The sequence below is a fragment of the Equus caballus genome, chromosome 11, assembly GCF_041296265.1.
Source record: "Equus caballus isolate H_3958 breed thoroughbred chromosome 11, TB-T2T, whole genome shotgun sequence".
In the NCBI taxonomy this organism is placed as follows: domain Eukaryota; kingdom Metazoa; phylum Chordata; class Mammalia; order Perissodactyla; family Equidae; genus Equus; species Equus caballus.
The window spans coordinates 54,562,834-54,582,875 of NC_091694.1; the positions used below are offsets into that span (position 1 = coordinate 54,562,834).

The window sequence follows — 20,042 nt, forward strand, 5'->3', positions numbered from 1 at the left end:
GATGGGTTGCCTTTGCTCTTCTTACTGCGCCACTATGCGGGCTCGCATGGGTTCTCTGAGTCATTTCAGCCTCTCGGGTCTGAGGGAAGAATCTTTGCCAGACGTGATGCAGATTCAGGAGTAGGAGGAAGAGATTATTTTAGATTTTTCCAGGGGGTGGAAGCTCTAAGCGTCCTGCCACCTCTGGGTTGATTTTGGAGCCACCGTGCTTCCTGATGCTCCTTTATGATATAGAGTTCTAAACAGTGACATCTTGAATTTGGAGGCATTTTGATTGGGAATCTACAAGCAAGTAGAAAACTTTAATTAGGCATTGGCCCAGGAGACCAGTGTAGATTTGAAAGGTAATGGAACTCTTTCCATTATTTGTATATTAAAAGGAAGCAGTTTAGCGTAAGAGTTAATAACATGTATTGCCATTCTGGCTAAATTTGTCATTACTGTCCCTGCAAATGGGCATGGGTTAGCTTCTAGGCCTTTCCCCTCAACTCCAGAAAGTCTTCATGTGTCTCTTCACACTCTTGGCAAGGTCCAGAATTAATGTGTACTCAGAAAGGATTCGAGAGCAAGTAGTGACAATACTGACCTAACTTGTGGCTACACAATGAAAGGGAGCATGGGCCAGCAGGTAACACAACTCAAGATGGGCCTTTTGAAAGAAGATAGCAGTTACATCCTACACAGCTTGATTCCTGAAGAACACCGCATCATTCCCCACCACAGGGAAAAGACGATCGAAGTGGATGCCACGGCAGCTTCTGCAAGCTGTATTGTATTTCATCTTACCAAAAATCACTCAAAGAAAATTTACGAAGGGGAAAACAAGAAGAATGTTGCCAGATACATCTCTGATATATATCTGATGTGCCTATGTCTCTTCATTGCCTGACTTTGCTAAAAAATAAGCAACATTAAGTGGCTCCCCTGACGTGCTTGCCAGTATCCCTGAGATCTGGGTTAGGGTCCTGCCAGGGAGAAGCATCCTCTCTTGTGGAGTTGTCGAGTCCTCAGGACGCTGGGCCGGGTCTAGGAAGGGCTGAGGCAGAGGCGGAGAGAGTAGGCTGGGGATCCCCGAGCCGTGTGGAGTTCTTCCCTTGTAACTGTCTCAAGGTGACTGGGAATGAAGGAGAGGGCCTGCTTTTGTGTAGGTTAAGCTGGCCTTGTCAGGAAGGTGCCACAATCATTGCTCACCTGGGGGAGAGATCAGCAATAATAATGACTATGATAATAATAACCTGCTGTATTCCAGACTCCGTGTTGGACGTTTCAGATATATTACCTTATTTAATCATCACAAAAACACTTGTGGGTATTATTATTCTATTATACAGATGAGAGAATTGAAGCTTATAGAGGTTAAATACTTGCCCACAGCCACATACTAAGTTGCCCTCCCTGGGTGTACTAGGTAGGCTTCATTGAACAGGCTTTACGTTAGTGTGGGTTCCTTCTGTCATTCATATGATCCTATTTCAGCAGTACCAAAATCCCGGATGTCCAGGGAACCAGAAGGAACTACTGAAGAGGTGGGAAAGCACTTATGCCGCTGCTCTGCACCCTCCCTGGATTCTACCATCAGCCCAGAGGAAGGGCATGGGGATGGTTACAACACCTCATGGGGGCCACCGCACATGCAGGATTAGGTGTAGACACACTGTTTTCAAATTCTACGATAAGATTACCTGATATTATTCTTAATTTTATATATAAAAGAGGAAAACTGGGCCTCAAGTGAAATAACTTGAGTTTCACAGTTGGAACTAGAACCCTGGTCTCCTGACATTCTTCATTTTTGTATTCTACTTTCTCAAATACTGTTTGCCTATTGTTTTGATATACACTTCACGCATCCTGAAGAGCCTTTTAAACTAATATAGACAAGGTTACTTTATTTGGTAAATACAGTATAGACAGTCCCGAACTTACAATGATTTGACACAATTCTTTGACTTTATGACGGTGCGAAAGCGATACGCATTCCATAGAAGCCGGCCTGCGAATTTTGAATGTTGTTCTTTTCCCAGGCTAGCCATCTGCAGCACAATCCTCTCTGTGGTGCTGGGCAGGGGCAGCGAGCCGCACCCCGAGTCAGTCCCACGGCCACGAGGGTGACTACAGCCGGCACCCTCACAGCCGCTCTGTACCCGGACAGCCATCCTGTTTTCACTTTCAGGACAGTATTCATTGAATGACGTGAGGTATTCGACACTGTATTATAAGATGGGCTCTGTGTGAGATGATTTTACCCAGCTGGGGGCTAATGTAGGTGTGCTGAGAACGTTGAAGGTGGGCTGGGCTAAGCTATGACATGCAGTAGGTGATGTGGATTAAATGCATTTTCGACTTAGGATATTTTCAACTTACGATGGGTTTATCAGGACCTATCCCCATCGTAAGTCAAGGAAGATCTGTACGTTGTAGGTTTCGAGTTATGGCCAGTTAAGGGTTCTCAAGATTGAGGTAAGAAGGTGAGAAAGAGGGGGAAATGTGGGAAGGAGGGTGGGAGAGGCCTGCTGAGAAAAAGGAGGGAGGGAAAAGCCCCCCGTACTTTTATTTCTTTTCTAGGCTTCCTGGCAGTCTGCCCTATGCATCTTGAGATTTATTTTTGGGGGTCTAAGATTTAGTGACAATAAACTTGCCTGGGCCCAAATCAAATAAAAGAGACTCAAATTTGAAGTAGAGGATTGTGTAAAATTAAGTCCAAGGGGACAGATACCAGGCTAAAAAAGAGTGAGGCGCCGAGGTTTTAAAAGTTAACTGGTTACTAGCAATAGATTCAGCTGATATCTAGTACACCTGGAGATGCAGGACTTAAAGTATGTGAATGGAAAGACAGAATTTAGACAGAATTTTTGAGACGAGGGAGACCTCAAAAAGTGAACATACGCGAATGAATGTTAATGGACTAATTATAGCATAGCTGCAAACTTGCTTTTCATACAGTTGAGGACATTGGAAGTTTTCCTCACCATTTCTTTCCTACTGTATTTCTCCTCTCGTATGAGATTGCTGGTGGGCCCCTTGACCCCTCCCTGCCCTTTGAGTAAAATGAGCGAGGGGGGCTATTTGGTACTTTCTCAGATCTGTACGGTAAGCACCAGCTTTCTGATTTTGGCAGGTCCTGTTTCATATGTATAATCTTTTTCTCCACATAGTCATATATAGAGGCAGGCTGTGTGTGTGTGTGTGTGTGTGTGTGTGTGTGTATAGTGTTTTAGAGGTCTAGAAAGATTTAGCTAATAGCTTTTTATCTGATGTGATTGATAAGATTAAATGGAGTTCCAAGGAAAAGGTGAGCCATGTTCTAGTTAGTTAGCCCGTGTTCGCTGGTGGACTCTGGGTCAGTTAGCAAGTCTTCTGAGTGAGAAATAATGCAGAGATGGATGTCAGTATGAGGCCTCAGAATCCATTCACCTGGTCGCTTCAACTATAATTAGATAAAAAGAGCAAGTCTGTAGTTATGCTTTGAGAACTTCACCCGCTTCCTTTTTTAGCCACTTGTATTGATTTTGGACTGATGACAGAACTTCGAGTTTTGAGAATTTTTTAGCACTTAAAGTAGTCTTAACTACTTTAAAATTACTCCTCACTTCCAAGGGCTAATAGCTATTCTTTTTATTGAATAGATGTGGAAAGTAAAGGTAAAGACAGTATGCTTATATAAGTTAAACTTGATTTCAGTTCCGTATAGTACAGGCCATCTATATCAGAAAGAGTTGAACTTTTAAAGAAAGCCCATGTGTTATAGTTATCTCTGGGATAGTCACAGTTATATGATTTGAAATTTCTTGAATTAGTTTTATTCAAAATGAAATATAAAAATGCAATGTCATGTTCTAATTTTGGTTTGTTTGATTTACAGTAAATGAACTGGAACTTATCTCTTTTACTTTAGGCTTTCAGATAAACTTCTGTGAAAAGGCACAAAGTAAGCTACAAATTTTATGATATTATGCTCCTTATTTTTTTTCATATCCGTCTTGGTATTGGGAATGTGTCCACTATTGTTTCAACTAACCAACCATGGCAATTTTACATTAAAAGAGCTTCCATTTTTCATTCTTTTCCCAAATACAAAAAAATTGTGTTATAGTTTCACTTGAAATTGAAATAGGAGAAAGATATATATAAGTATTCAAATGTATGTAGGTATAGAAAGAGGTATATGGATATTAGATGTACATAGATATTCAGATGTATATACGTATAGAAAGACATGCTAGATTTAGATGTATACAGGTATAGAAAGCTACATATAGGTATTCATGTATATACAGTTATAGAAAGATGTATGTAGGTCTTTGGATTTAACCATGATTTAAATCACAAATTGAGGAAAGTTCGCTTTTCAGATTGTGGTGCAAAAAGTATATAACGGTACTCAGAGATCGCATGCTTTACAACTGATTTATTTTAAACATGCATTTAATGCATCTGAACTTTTTTTTCTTTAAAACAAAGCTTGTTTCTTCCTCCTGCCTCCTCCCAACCCCCCAATATAGACTAGCGTTCTATATTAGGACACTAGTCTTCATAGAATACAGAATAGGTTTCTATACAGTAAAATTTATAAAGTTAAATGCATTTTGAACTTAGATATCATTTGTGTAAAATGCACTTTAAAAAATCCTAAGTCAAGGAGGATACTCTCCAGTTAACGTAAAAATATCCCCAAATATAACGTAACTAGTTTGTTGTTCTGCTTATTTGTTTATACAGTGGGGAAGAATGGTGGCTGCTTTTTGATAGATAGCATTCTCCACCCCCCAGCTTTATTGAAATGATTGATGTGTACCATTGTGTAAGTTTAAGGTGAACAAGTGAACAGTGTAGTGATTTGGTACACGTATGTATAGGGAAATGATTACCACAGTGGGGTTAGTTAACACCTCCATCACCTCACATAATTATTTCTTTTTTGTGGTGAGAAGATTTAAGATTTAATCTCTTAGCAACTTTCAAGTATATAATATAGTATTGTTAACTATAGTCACCATGCTGTACATTTTAGATCCTCTGATATGCATCATTTTTAAGTAAGTGAGTTCAAAGGAAACAAAAGTTTAACCTGGAGAAAACATTTTTGCTGTTTTTAAATTTTCTGACAGAATCAAAATACTTAATTTCCGTTAGTTGAACGTTGTGACTTCCTTTGAAATGTAGTTGGCAACAATTTATATCTTGAATGGTTCACTCATGATATAAATATGTAATGAGTGGTAGAGTAGGGCAGCTAAACCCTAGGATAAAAACTTTTTAATTGGTCCATTATTATCATCCTTTACTTACCTTAAACTAAAAATAGTATATGATTTTCTGCCCTTAATGAATCTCCATATATGATATGTATCTATATGTAATGAAGTTGCAACTTCTATTTTATGCTGTATTTTAATTTCTCTTTTTTTGGTGAGGAAGATTGGCCCTGAGCTAACATTTGTGGCAGTCTTCCTCTCTTTTGTGTGTGGGATGCCACCACAGCATGGCTTGATGAGCAGTGCATAGGTCTGCAGTGAGGATCCAAACCTGTGAACCCTGGGCTGCTGACACGGAGTGTGTGAACTTAACAACTATGCCTCTGGGCCTGCCCCTGTATTTTAATTTTAACACATCTACTATGGCAATTTTTAGCTTTCATTTACATTTTAACATAGAATATTTCTATTTAATATTTAATATAATTTTTAGTTTTTCATGTCTATATTGACAAAATCTGATGAAAGAAAACCACTGACCATTTAAGAAATTTAAAACTACATTCACGTTGTTGCTCTTTTCTCTAACTTAGTCCTGTTGGGGACACAAAACAGGAGAAATGTATTGATCTTATTAAGTTTACAGTTGTGACTACAGTGTCTATACATAGCTCTGTAGGTAGATTAAAAATGCCTTTAGACTGTCTACATGGTCCTTTCCCTGTCCTGTTGTTACAGAATGATGGGTTTGTGGTGTTGCCTACTTTCGTACATATGGAAGAATCTAACAAGGAAGCATATGTAATCCCACTGTGATGCTCGCTGTTGGTTGTCTTCACTTCGTCTTCCCACTGTGACAGCTTTCCCATGTCTCCCTTTTTATTTCTTCCTCTCTCTTTGGGAGGTCCTCCTCTTTATTTTCCAGCTTTTGGGATTCAACACAGTTTTATACATTCATTCATGAAGCACATATTGGATACCTAGATACTATATAGTGAGGGAGATTATTGGTCTGGAAATGAATCAAGTAGGTCCCTGCCCTTAGAGGGCTCTTAGTATAGTGGACTGGAGTTGGTCCTGCGTTGATTCTAAGTGTTCAACTACTGACGCTACAGGTTGATGAGTAGCTGGACCCAGGGTGAAGTGGTGCAGGAGCTGATGTGTGCTGGGCACCTCTGCTCTTCGTGTTCTGTCATGAGAGAGAACAAGCATGAGGGGTGCTGTGGTCTCACGATGGATGCTTTCCTGACTGGGAACCGTGGTTCAGAGATCCAGCAATGGGTCTGCCCTACTTTGAAGTTAAGCAGAGCTGTCTGTGCTGGCTCAGACCTCAGTGGACAACTCTAGGAAAGGGAGCACACGTATCAGGGAGGGTTGGAGCTGGGATGTGGGTAGGGATGGCCGGCTCTAAGTTGACAGCATTTATTTTTGTGCTTTTGGTACCTGTATTTTAGGCTAAGTTTTCAGTTGCTTACATATACTAACACTTTTTTCTAAGACTAGTCCTGTGATTTGCATGACTTAAAAATTAAAAGTGCAGTTTTGGAATGTTTGCAGTCTGTCTTCTCTCTTCCAGTTTGCTCTGGAATATAGACATTGACTTTATGTTGAAAGTGGTCACTCATTTCTTTAAAAATAAAGGACTTGAAATCACCAAAGGAGTGTTTTCTCACCTATCAGGGCATACTCTAGTACCAGAATCTCCAGTTTTATTCTAAGGGTGTTTCAAAATTATCAGAAAAACTTACGTTTAATTCATTAAAAATAATTATATATCATATAATTACTGGAGGAGGGGATGGGGTACTAAGAGAGCAAAATTGGATATTGTTAGAAGTCCAGTAGGTTTGAGGACTACTGCTTCAAATGCTCAATTCTCCGTCACAAATCAGCAAGACTTATTGTGAAAAGATTCTGATGACTAATGGAAGCTCTGAAGGATTAATTTTTTTCCATTGTTTGACTTTCACACAGTTTTTGTTTTTGATGCTGCTGTATCACTATTCCTATCAGTTTGTTACAACTGCCTGTTGTAAGTTAGTGGAGTTTTATTGGAGATGTGTGTGTGGGTAGTCACACACACAAACAAATAGTGTGAGATTACACGTTTAATTTTGCAACTAGATTTTTATAGAAATTCAATAAAAATCCACTTTGCACCTCATGATCCTCCTTTTTATCAGTTATAGTTTGTGCATTTATTTGCCTTTTGGTTTTCTGAGTATATATGTTTAAGGTAATACATATTTAAGATAATAAGTAAATAAAGTTATAATTATTTAAGACAACAGTGTTATATTTCTTTTACCAGTGTTGGGCATTGAATTTTTCTGAAGTCTGAATCTAGGACTACTTTAGGGAAAAATACTCTTTTCATTGCAGAGCTCCTACATTAGAAGGTGGAGTAATTCATCATTTATCATTTGGAGATAATGATTTTGTACTTGTGAAGATGTTTATGTGATTTATGAACAAATTTGAATTATACATCAGTGGCTTTAATGGGCTGGTGCGTAAACACGGTTCTTTAGAATATGATTTGCTTTGCTTTATAAAACCATTTTTTTTGGAGGGAGGGGTGAGATTTGCCTAGAAAGAAAGTTTTTGAGAAAAACTTTTATAAATGTCAAATTTACCTTAGTGTATCAACATTCTGGTTTTTTATGTGGATGAGAATTGTGACCCATTAAAGACCTTGGGGCATAGGGATTTTCCTCAGAAAATGCCTAACAAAATCCTGTGCTAATCAAAGTGTTAGTAGTCAGAGGTTTGGCAAATACTCTGTTAATAAGTTAGTTTCTCACAGGGGCACTGTTAGGTCCCCTCTCCCCCCCACCCCCCGCCCCCTCAATGTATTTTCAGGCCATGGCTGTGTAGGGTTCTTGAGTGCTAAAAGTTCTGGTAGTGTTGAGTTTCTGTAGCTTTGCTTACACTTTTGATAGCTTTAAAAACTTTTAGTGGCTTTTAAAAATTGTTTTACTTGGGAATGTTTGTATAGCAATGGGATCTTTATTTAGAAAATTAGATGCTCCAGAGCTGACTGTTACCCTTGAAGTCACTAATAGAAATTAGATCACAGGTAGTGATTGCTTTTGGTAACGCTGCACATCAGAATATTTGGAGAAAAAGTGGAGGTATCCTAATGACAGATTCTCATTGAGTTGTGAACCTATTCTTTTTGAATAAGTATCCCTAATTGTTTTTAAATTGGTAATAATGAAAAGGAAACAATAAAGAAAAGGAAGGATATTTTGTGAATCTTTCCAGAAATTTGAGGAAGTCATTAGTCAGTTTACTGACCTGATAAGAAGTGTCTGTAAAAGATGATGTTTTGCTCGGGAGAGCATTTGACTTTACTGGATGTGGGGTGTAGAAAACCAGGGGCAGTAAGGAGTAGAGGGAGGGTCAAGCTGTTCTGCATGGGGCAAAAATCTACACCCAATAACTACAATTTTATTGTTTGGAATTTATTAAACTCAACTAAGTTTTTCAGCAACCCTAAGAAACAGAACGACTGCACTTGCTACTATTGGAGTTTAACAAGTTCTATTGAAATTTATATAGATACTGAAGTTAGTTGAAAAATGAGGCTTTTTAGGATTTGCCATAAACCCTACTTGCCTCCAGTATAGATATATATATATTTGTTTACAATTGGCACCTGAGCTAACAAGTGTTGCCAATCTTTTTTTTTTTTTTTTTAATTTGTCTCCCCAAAGCCCCCAGTTCATAGTTGTGAGTGCCTCTGCTTGTGCTATGTGGGACGCTGCCTCAGCGTGGCCTGATGAGTGGTGCCAGGTCTGCGCCCAGGATCCAAACTGGTGAAACCCTGGGCCGCTGGAGCAGAGCGTGCGAACTTAACCGCTCGGCCACGGGGCCGGCCCCTCCTCCAGGATATTCATCACTATCTTTGTGGCCTGTGATAAACTGCCAGCAGAAAGTCCATCTGCTTGGAAATGGCTTTTATACCAAAGCCCCTGAACGGTAGCAGTGGTATAGGCAGAGTGAAGGTTCACGTATTCTTTATACCTTGTGTTATGTCAAGGGGAATGTTGCCTAATTATCTTGGATCTTGAAAGTGGTGGGAATGTTAATTCCTCCTGAAAAATGGTTTTTGTTGCTAGAAGAAGTAATATTTCCAACAGCTATTGCACCTTAAAAATCATTTAGGAAAGCTTAATGTGTGATATTTTTGAACGATGACAAAATTAGTGATTCTCCCACATTGCAGAAAGTTTCCCTTCATTTGCCAGTTGAACTTTGCTGCTAGCAATGAAGAGATATATATATATATATATATATTTTTTTTTTTTTTTTTTTTGAGTAAGATTAGCCCTGAGCTAACTACTGCCAATCCTCCTCTTTTTGCTGAGGAAGGCTGGCCCTGAGCTAACATCCATGCCCATCTTCCTCCCCTTTATACATGGGGCGCCTGCCATAGCATGGCTTTTGCCAAGCAGTGCCGTGACCTCACCCGGGATCTGACCCGGCAAACCCCTGGCCGCCAAAGTGGAATGTGCGCACTTAACTGCTGTGCCACCAGGCCGGCCCCTATTTTTTTTTCAACTTTATTGAGATCATACTGGTTTATAACATTGTGTAATTTCAGGTGTACGTTATTATATCTGAGCTTTTGTATAGACTGAATCATGCTCACCGCCAATAGTCTAGCTTTTGCTTTTGTTTGTTTTAAGGATTAGCACCTGAGCTAACATTTGTTGCCAGTCTTCTTTTTTTTGTTTTAATTTCTTCTTCTTCCCAAAGCCCCCCAGTACACAGTTGTATATTCTGGTTGTAGGTCCTTCTGGTTGTGCTATGTGGGACACCACCTCAGCATGGCCTGATGAGCGGTGCCATGTCTGTGCCCAGGATCTGAACCGGTGAAACCCCGGGCCGCTGAAGTGGAGCACACGAACTTAACCACTTGGCCACGGGGCTGGCCCAATGAAGGGATGTTTGACACAACTTTTGTGCTTGAACAGATACAGGGCAGAAATGATGTGGAAAGTTTCCAGAGAGCGTTCCCAACTAAACCTCCAGTTAATCAAAGTGGTTTTCAATTTACTTATCAATTTAGGGTGCTGGTTTTTAAACAAGGTGTAGTAAATACTTGAATTCTCATTACATGATATTATGAGCGCTTTCAAAATTCTGACACAAGTGTCTAGATGAAAAGATGTACTGGAAGAAATTTGCAACTCCCATGTTGGTGTTCATCTTCTCATTATGTAGAATTAAGTGAACATTAATCAGAAATGAAGATCAAGTAGATACAAGCATATTCCCTCCCCTTTAGAGAACCTATTATAAGGTGATATAAACAGAGGCCCAAATCTGACAGTTAACAGATGTGTGTATACCACTAATGGTAAGAGACACTGAGGTCTTTAAAGATGAATTAAATCTGGAACCTAGTACTCTGACGAAGCTTGTGTTCTTTGAGAGACTGAACATGTAGAAACAGACTCTGCGGTACAAACAATAATAGATGACTCTTATTTACTGTGTGCTCAACCTTGTTCTAAGCACTTTATATATATCTAAGTACTTTACTCCTTTAATTTTTTTTTAAGATTTTATTTTTCCTTTTTCTCCTCAAAGCCCCCCGGTACATAGTTGTATATTTTTAGTTGTGGGTCCTTTCAGTTGTGGCATGTGGCATGCTGCTTCAGCGTGGCCTGACGAGCTGTGCCATGTCTGCACCCAGGATCTGAACTGGCGAAACCTTGGGCTGCCAAAGCGTAGGGTGTGAACCTAACCACTTGGCCATGGGGCTGGCCCACTCCTTTAATTCTTACAGCAATGCTTTGAAGTAGGTATAATAATTATTATAGATGAGGAAACAGAAGCACAGAAAGCTTAAGTAAATTTTCCAAAGTAAGACAGCTGATGAGTGGCAGACTGTGCGACCTTGGTCTGGTCATAGGTGAGGACATATTTGTATACAGGCTCTCTTAACAATGAGTTGATTCTTTTAGCAATGATTTATGTCCCTCTCACTTTCCTTTAGTTAGAGGTGGAAGGAAGAACATTATTTAATTTTTAAAAACTTTTAATGCAGGCCGGCCCCGTGGACGAGTGGTTAAGTTCACGTGCTCTGCTTCAGAGGCCTGGGGTTTCGCCAGTTCGGATCCTGGGCGCAGACATGTCACCGCTTGTCAGGCCATGCTGAAGCAGCGTCCCACATAGCACAGCCAGAGGCACTCACAACCAGAATATACAACTGTGTACTGGGGGGCTTTGGGAAGAAGACGAAGAAGAAGATTGGCAACAGATGTTAGCTCAGGTGCCAATCTTAAAAAAACACAACTTTTAATGATAGAAGTTTTCATACACAAAAACAGAAGAGTATGTAATGAACCCCCGTGTACCCATTACATAGCATCAAAAATTATCAACATATGGCCAATCTTATTTCATTTGTTCCTCCTCCCTCCACCTATCTCTACTGAAGTATCTTAAAGCTAATTCTGATTATCATTATTTCATCCACATATGTATCAGTCACATGTCTTCTAAGTGATAAGGACTCTTAAATACATAACCTCAGGATCATCATGTACAGTAAGATTATCATTTTGTTAAGTAAACAAAATGATATTATCAGCCCCTCAATTGTTCAGATTTCCTCATGCCTTACAGATGCCTCATTTACCGTTAATTTAAATTGAGATTTCAACAAGGTCCACATACCTATTGCATTTGGCTGATATGTCTTATAAGTTTCTTTAAATCTGTGGTAGTTCCCTCTTCTCTCCTTTTTTTCTTGCCCGTTTATTCATTGAAAAATTGGGTCGTGTATTTTGTCGCATTTGCACATTTGGATTTGGCTGATTACATCCTTTTAGTAGTCAGTGTTTCACATGTTCCCCTTTGCCTTATATTTCCTCGTAATTCGTGGTTAGATATAGAGGCTTGATCACATAGAGATTCAAATTTTTGGCACGAACACTTCGTAGGTGGTGCTGTGTGTTGTTGCATTGCATCAAGTGGCATGTGCTTTCTGGTTGTAGCTCTTATTAAGATCCATCAGTGGGTTTAGGTGCTGTCAGTGTGATTCATGGAGGATAAAGTTCCCCTTCAGTCTTTCACATGGTGGTTTTGGCCACCATCAGTGATTTTTGTCTATTTTGTTGGGGACTGGTTAACTTGTGTTTCCAAATATTTTTGGGCTCTGCAAATAGTAGCTGTGGTCAGCCAAAAAACAAAGTTTGTGTTTGGGGCATACCATCGAATGCAAATTAGAGAGTTAAGCATTGATCATCTCTGACTTAACTGCACCAGTGTTGGTGGATGTGACAGTATGTGCATATATGCACACACATATACACAAACATTTACTGTGCTTTTCTGTACTTTGGGAGAATTAAAAGTGGACGTACATCTATCTGTGCTTCATACCCTGGAACATGAGTTGACCTATTCATTAATCAGCGTTCTTTTTAACTTCTCAAAACCTCCTAATCTGTGAAGATAATCAAAAACCATGTCTAATAGTAATTCTTGACGTTTTTTGGTGAAGTTGAAGAACCAGTGGGTATGCGAGACCAGTTCTGCTTAAGATGAATCTCAAACCGGAGTGCAGCTTTTTTAATTAATTTATGTTCAGTGCTCAGGTCGTTTAGGGCATTGCCTTCTCTGTACTTAGGAACCAGAATTAGTCATCAAAAGGCAATTTGGTGAGAACAGAAGTAAACAAGAGTCCTCTTCCAGGTTATAGAAAAGCTTGGTGAACTTCTTGTATTGCAGTTAGCAGTTGCCTTCTCAGTGACCTGTTTATTCTTGTCCAACAGGTGTCATTATTCACCCTTCAGTAGTAATAATTTCTTAACCAACTTTCCTTTTTCACTATTCTTGTTCAGTCACCCATCTAGTAACTAAATTATTAAAGTTTTTCCATGATGTTCTAAAACTGATTTGATTTTACAGGAGTTGTAGATAACAAATTAGAGAAAATTCAATGAGGATACTGTCATGTCCTATGTATTCAGGAAGTAGATAGGATGCAACATATCCTCTCTGCCTGCTGTTTACTCTCTTGATTAATCTTACTTTAGTCTAACCTTTTGAAAACCTCAATTTATAGAATACATTTGCAGGCAACAAATAGTACTTAGTTGTGTTCAGTAAGAGATGAAGGTGTTATTCACATCGTGATTTTTTTTTTTAAAGATTTTATTGTTTTCCTTTTTCTCCCCAAAGCCCCCCAGTACATAGTTGTATATTCTTCGTTGTGGGTCCTTCTAGTTGTGGCATGTGGGACGCTGCCTCAGCGTGGTTTGATGAGCAGTGCCATGTCTGCGCCCAGGATTCGAACCAACGAAACACTGGGCCGCCTGCAGCAGAGCGCGCGAACTTAACCACTCGGCCACGGAGCCAGCCCCTTGATGTTTTTTAAATTGAGAAGTATTCAGTGGGATCCAAGGCTATTCAGATGCTGGTGAGAGGAGTATAATAGTGCTGTAGTTATCGCTTATACATAGAGGTACAGTATTAGCTTTGTATAGAAGATGTTTATTCATGTCCCACCTCTGTTATTTGCTTTGGTAGTAACACAGTTGGACTTGAATTTAAATTTGGGTCAAATTATTACATAAAATTTCTTTAAAAAAATTCATAGTGTAATGCATCACTGAAATGGAAAAAGTCAGTTGAGTATACAAAAGTTGTCACGTGTCATGCAATTCAAGGCAGTTAAAAATGTCAGATATCTTTTTTAAAGCCAGAAGATGGCTAATTCTTGTGTCAGGAAGTTCTGTCAGTTAGGAGCATTTCTCTAGTTAAAGCTTCTAGCTAACTTTTTCAGAGAACCTACTTTGACATATTTTGATTAATGGAAAAAAAGCAACAAATTAGATCTATCAGGAAATATGGGTAAAACCCTCAATTGAGATGTCTGAAACTATATGTTCTAAGTGTTAAATTAAAAACTTGAGCTTGAATAGCTTGAATTATTCGTTTATTCAACAAGTATTTGAGTTCCTGTGTTATGCCAGGTGCTGTTCTGAAAAGCACTGAGTTGCCTGCGTGCTCTCTCTAATTTCCAGCGGTCAGAAGTCATCCAGATGAGTGTTTAGGTTCTGACTGCGAAGAATGCTTATGTTCAAACGTTGACTGTGTTCCCAAAGAAAAAGGGGTTCTTAGATAGATAAACATAGTATGTTGTTGATGCTAGTTAAAAATTATATAGTGTGACTTTTTTCCCCCCTCCTCTGCAGTTATTAATTATTGCTGATCTGTTGATGGTATTTTAGAAATGGGGAAGTCATCTTACTGAAATACAGCTCTACTGCTTCAGGTAGAGTAAGCTACTGGGAAAACCCTTGTGTTCCAGTGCTTCACAGAAGTAAGTAGGTCACGTGTTTGAGTGCAGGTTGTCTCCAACCGTCAATGCAAATGGTCAGTAAAATTTAGCCTTATTGTCCTTTAAAGGTGCCATTTAGTGGTAAAAGGTTACCTGAAGGCTGTCTAAAGGATCTTAATTGATTAAAATGTATGCAAAATTATGCATATAAACAAAATTGATTCCTTCTTTTGTCTTTCTGGATCGCTAAGGACATGGTGAAAAGCAGGGTTACTACAGGTAAAGTTTTATATGCTGGTGTGAATTTTTTGCTTTGGGGATAGGCTATTTGGGCAATAGGGTCAAAAAGTCAAGTATTCCCTGGAGCTTGGACTAACAAGTTAACTGGGATCCATTGTGGAGTCTAATAGAAAGGAAAAGAAGTAAATAAGACCCTCTATCTGATTTTCCTGAGCTAGTATAATGTGGTCATGTATTTTATTGTTCGGTCTTTGCTCTGAGAAGACCTACATGAAATCAAGAATCTGCCAAGGTGTTTGAAGGACTTTTGGCTTGATAATCCTTGGTAAGATGTTTTATCATATCAGTTTATAAATCAACTATTGATATGTGATAGAGAAAAATACATTCATAAACCGTATCTTCCCACTTTATCTCTAATTGGACTGGAATATTTTTCACCTCTTTTTAGGCTTGCTTATAGATTTGGATAGCATAAAACATCAATTACAAGTATTAATGGAAATTAGAAAAGATTTATTTCTTGAAACTGACTTTTGTTGCCTTTAGGAAATCTTAATATTCCTCACTTTTCAATGTTTCAAATTTTGACACTCTGAGGTGTTTTCTGACACTAAGCAATTCTCCAGTTCTCTGACACAAACTGGGTGTCCAACAATTCAGTTCAATTCTGAGGTTATCTACCAGAGTTAGTGTCAGATCTCACAAGTTAAAAGGGTTCAGCCCACAAGAAACTGCCCCCACTTTAGATCCAGCTGCAAATGGGGTGCCCAGGCTACCCACACGTCTGCTTGACGCACTACAAATTAGAGGGTTCCCTTGAACCCCGCCCCCCCCCCCCCCCGTTTCAGTTATTTTCTAGAGTGGCTCACAGAACTCAAGTAAGCGCTTTGCTTACAACTCGGGAACAGCCAAATGGAAAAGATGTGTATGGCACAGTATGGAGAGGGAGGCTGTCCATGCCTTCTCTGGGTACATCATCCTCCTAGCAGTTTGATGGATGTGTTCACCAATCAGGAAGCTCCCCAAACTTGTTGTTAGGGCTGTTTATGAAGGCTTCATTACATAGGCGTGATTGATTACGTTGTTGGCCATTGGTGATTGAACTCAATGTCCAGCCCCTCTCACTTCCATTGGAGGTTAGGTGGGGCTGGAAGTTGTAACCCTCTAATCAGTTGATTGGTTTTTCTGGAGACCAGTTCCCATCCTGAAGTTATGTGGGTCATGACTCTGCCTCCTCCAATCTTGTTAGTATAAACTCAGGTATGGTTGAAAGGGGCTTGTTAGGAATAACAGAAGACGCTGCTCTATCACTTAGGAAATTCCAAGGGTTGTAGGAGCTCTGTGCTAGGAACCTGGGACAAATACCAAATATATTTTTATTATACCACAGATACTGTCTGTAGCAAAACTACCTTGCACACAGTAGGCCCATAGCTTTGAATCTGTAAGGTTTTAGAGCTATGGAGGGCTAATCTACAGTTGCCTGGAAAGACGAGTGGGTACCCGATAGCATTTTGGCTAGTAGATAGTTGATTTTTTTGTTGTGAGATGGATCAACATGCCCCATCTCCTCAGACCAAAGGGGTCCCTTCACTATGATGCTAAATTGCCTGAATCTACTTGCTAATGAAGTTCATATAGGTTTGAGTCTAGAAGAGATTAGTAATATATAATTACTTATATATTTATTTACATATTACATACATATAATTAAATATATAATTACTTATGACTGGTGGCAATCCTTATTGATATTTTGGGCAGATAAGGGAAGAAATTAACGTTTGACAAAAATCTGGCTTTGTTGTGTAGTTAGTAATATTATTCTAAGTAAACTCTTCAAGAAGTCAGATCTGGTTGTTTTGGTAGCTCAGTTTGGATGCTGCTTTGAACACAGCTGAAGTACAGCCCTCTTAGCTCTATGGCCTGAGGCAACTCGTTAGAGCTCTCAGTCGTTGGCCTTTAGCCAAGAACAGCCTTGCTTTTCCTTCATTGTGTGGTGCAGATATTCTTTTCTTTACATCATGGCGCAGATGAAAAAGGTTTGAACACTGATTGAAAAAACACTGATGGTGTGGTTAGAAGATATGGTTAATGTGTTTCTTTCATTTTGGGTGCTTGAAAGTTAAAATGGAACTATAGAATGTTCTGGGGTTTACCAAGCAGGAAAAATAAATATGACCTAAGAACCAGTGGGCACTTTGGTTCCTTGCTAGAGTTCAGGGAAGCCATTCTGAGAATATCTGCTGTGTGTTGAGTGCCTCTGCCTCGACAGGGATGTCATCTGGAAGCCACTGCGTGGGCTCTGGGATACTGATGAAAACCAGAAGAAGCCTTGTGACTTTTCTTGACACAGTTTTCATGAGTATGCGTATTACGTGCTTTGGCCCACTAGAAAGATGGCTATTAAGTAAGTTAGGGGGCTGGCCCCATGGCCGAGTGGTTAAGTTTGTGCGCTCTGCTTCGGCAGCCCAGTGTTTCGCTGGTTGGGATCCTGGGCGTGGACATGGTACCACCCATCAAGCCATGCTGAGGCAGCGTCCCAGATAGCAGAACTAGAAGAACCTACAACTAGAATATATACAACTATGTACTGGGGGTCTTTGGGGAGAAGGAAGGGAAAAAAAAAAGATTGGCAGTAGATGTTAGCTCAGGTGCCAATCTTTAAAAAAAAAAAAAAAAAAAAAGTCAGTTATGTGGATAGTTTTCCAGAAATCCTAGTATCTTGTTATTGGTGCATGGTGAGACTTCAACTTGAAACTTTAGGGAGCTGATGAGGAGCTTAATTAGAATGTCGAGGGGTCACTGTCTGACCTACACATCACAGAAGAAGGGGTCACTTTGACCATTCTGCATAGAAAGTTTTGTTGGAATTGGTCAACACCAGTTTTGTGTCTCGCTTGTCTCCATGGGACCCCTCACAAATTTGAGGCTTAAGAACATCAGTGTCCTGTGGATTTGGCCCAGTTTTAGGCGTTACGTGGATTTAAAGTGTTCTGAGTGCCTGGACAAGGTGCTGATACCTTTACCAACTTGCTGTGCTGTAAACATTGCCGTTTCCTGGCTGGGACTCTCAGCACCGTGTATAGCAATAGTGCTTCTGTGTGAATGGAATTAGTGCGAGTGTGCAGCAGGTTAGGCCTTTCTTGTTAAGGATGTGAATGATGATGGTATAAACAGTCTGGGGACCCTTGAAGAACTCAGAGAATTATTAGCACATTCTTCCTCCTCTCCCCTAAACTGGGGGTGGGAGTGTGCTGACGGTGATGGCTGCCACCTTTTGGGTATCCATTTGGAACCTTCTCAAGGTGGGTGTGTAACTGGAAGTCCAGCTCTTTCAGGTTCCCCTGGAGGGTGGGCCTGCACAATCATTGGAGCATGGAGTTGGGGGGAGGTGCCGGGGGGTGGGATTGTGTTGGATAAGCTTTTCCTGTTTTGTTGGAGATTAAATTATTGTTAAATTTAGCTAATACATATACCTTGAAAAATCCCAAAAGATATCATTTGTGAAATACTCCAAGATTGTAGGGGTATGGGAATGTCCAGGTTGTATTAGCAGGCATATGAAAGTGCCTATAGATGTATTTTTTAAGGCCATTTTTTTCCTTGTTCTCTAGGCCTCAGTACGATTGGGCTTAGAGAAGAGATTAATCCCTTTTAGAAAGCTCTGGTATGAGTAGTGAGGAGATTATATTTAAAACAGATATAATAAATGCTTAGTGTAGAAAAACTGAAACACGGAAAAGTAGAAGGAGAAAACAATTACCTATAATTGTAGTACCTTGAATTAATCACCAGTTTTGGAGAATGGCCTGTGTATGTATTATAAATTATCATAAGCACATATGCTTTACTGAAATGATAATTTATTAGACACATTGCCTGATTAAAAAAGGCCCTTACTGTTACTGACATTTTCTAATGTCAGTAGTCTTTTGTGGTGTGTTTTCTTTGGTGGTAATGTAGTATTCCAGTTAGGGATGTCCCATAATTTTTGCAACTAATGTAACATAAATATCACTGCTTTGAATAACTTTCTTTGTATAATCTTTAACTTCCTAAAGCATAAATTCTTAGGAATGGAGTTATTGGGTTAATTGTAAGGACATTTTGAGATGTTTGCTAAATATTACCCTCTAGAAAGTGGACCAATTTATATTCACGGCAGTAATCTGTTCATTTATTCGTTTGTCTGTGTTCATTTGTTTACTGAACAAATGTTAGGGATTTATGTGTCAGGTGTAATTCTAGGCATTGAGGCATGTGAAAAATAGAATTTCTGCCTTCCTGGAGCTTAGAGTGTGGTGGGGAAGGTAGACATCAAATAAAAATAGATGTAAAAGTACAGCTGTGATAAATTCTGAAGAGACTTCTTCATACCCTTTTTAACATTGATATTAGGATTCTTTTTATTTGTGTGTGGTATTAAAGGCAAAAACTGAATTTTAATTTTTTAGATAATCAGAAGAATTTTATAATTTGATGATTTTTTCATGTTAATGGTTTATTTGTATTCTATTTGTATCCTTTTGTTAATGAACCATTTGTGTGCTTTGTTGGTATTTTCTTATTTGGGATATTTGCTGTCATCTAGATTAGATAAGCCTCTTTTTTACCCCCCCAGTTTGTCGTTTCAGAAGGTAGTGACTTCAGCTGGGGCTACATCATTCAGACAAAAGTATTTTCTTTTTGCTCCTCAATGAACCTGGGGACCTTACAGAAGAACTTGGGACTACGGAGATCCAAAGCTAAGATTCTGCTCAACAGAAATCTGTTTGATTCCATCTGCATGACTGTGTGGGAAGGCATCTCAGGTCTTGTGTATTTTGGTAAAGCCTTGACATTTATGCTGTGTTGGTAATCCCAGGAGGGTCTTCCTGAATTAACTGGCTCCCTGGGTATCTTTGAAGCGTTTAGACTAATCAGGACTTGGCCAGTGTAGCGTGAGGAATTATATTTGTTTGCTGGTAGTAGATATCTTGGCTCAGTCTGATCAAAAGTGATGCTCTTGTTGCCTTTAATTAACTGCTAGCTCAGAGATGTGGCTACCTATAGAAACCCATAATAATGACATTGTACGTAATTGAGGTAAAATTATTGCTGATCACAGAGGGGCTTGTGTAATCAATGTCAGAGTTGATGGTTAGCTGAGTCAGAGACTGAGGAATCAATTATAAGTTTCTACTTTTAGGTTTGGAAGGATTTCAGGGCATATTGTGAGCTTCATTCCATGAAACTTAATAAACTCTCCATTTTACTATGATAGAAAACTAGTTTAAAGGTTTTTTTTTCCTAGTTGG

At 39.3% G+C, this 20,042-nt stretch overlaps 1 protein-coding gene across 2 annotated transcripts in view; it reads left to right on the forward strand.

The window, feature by feature from the left end:
- The window catches only part of MAP2K4 (mitogen-activated protein kinase kinase 4), a 136,285-nt gene that overhangs the window by 5,676 nt on the left and 110,567 nt on the right, over positions 1–20,042 (forward strand). Inside the window, exon 2 of one of the 2 annotated variants that reach the window (XM_023653527.2) lies at positions 3,896–3,928. The exons of the other annotated variant lie outside the window; for it this stretch is intronic. Within the exon in view, the coding sequence (XP_023509295.1) occupies positions 3,896–3,928 (33 nt within the window). The remainder of the gene's footprint in view (positions 1–3,895; positions 3,929–20,042) is intronic. 2 annotated transcript variants of the gene reach the window in all.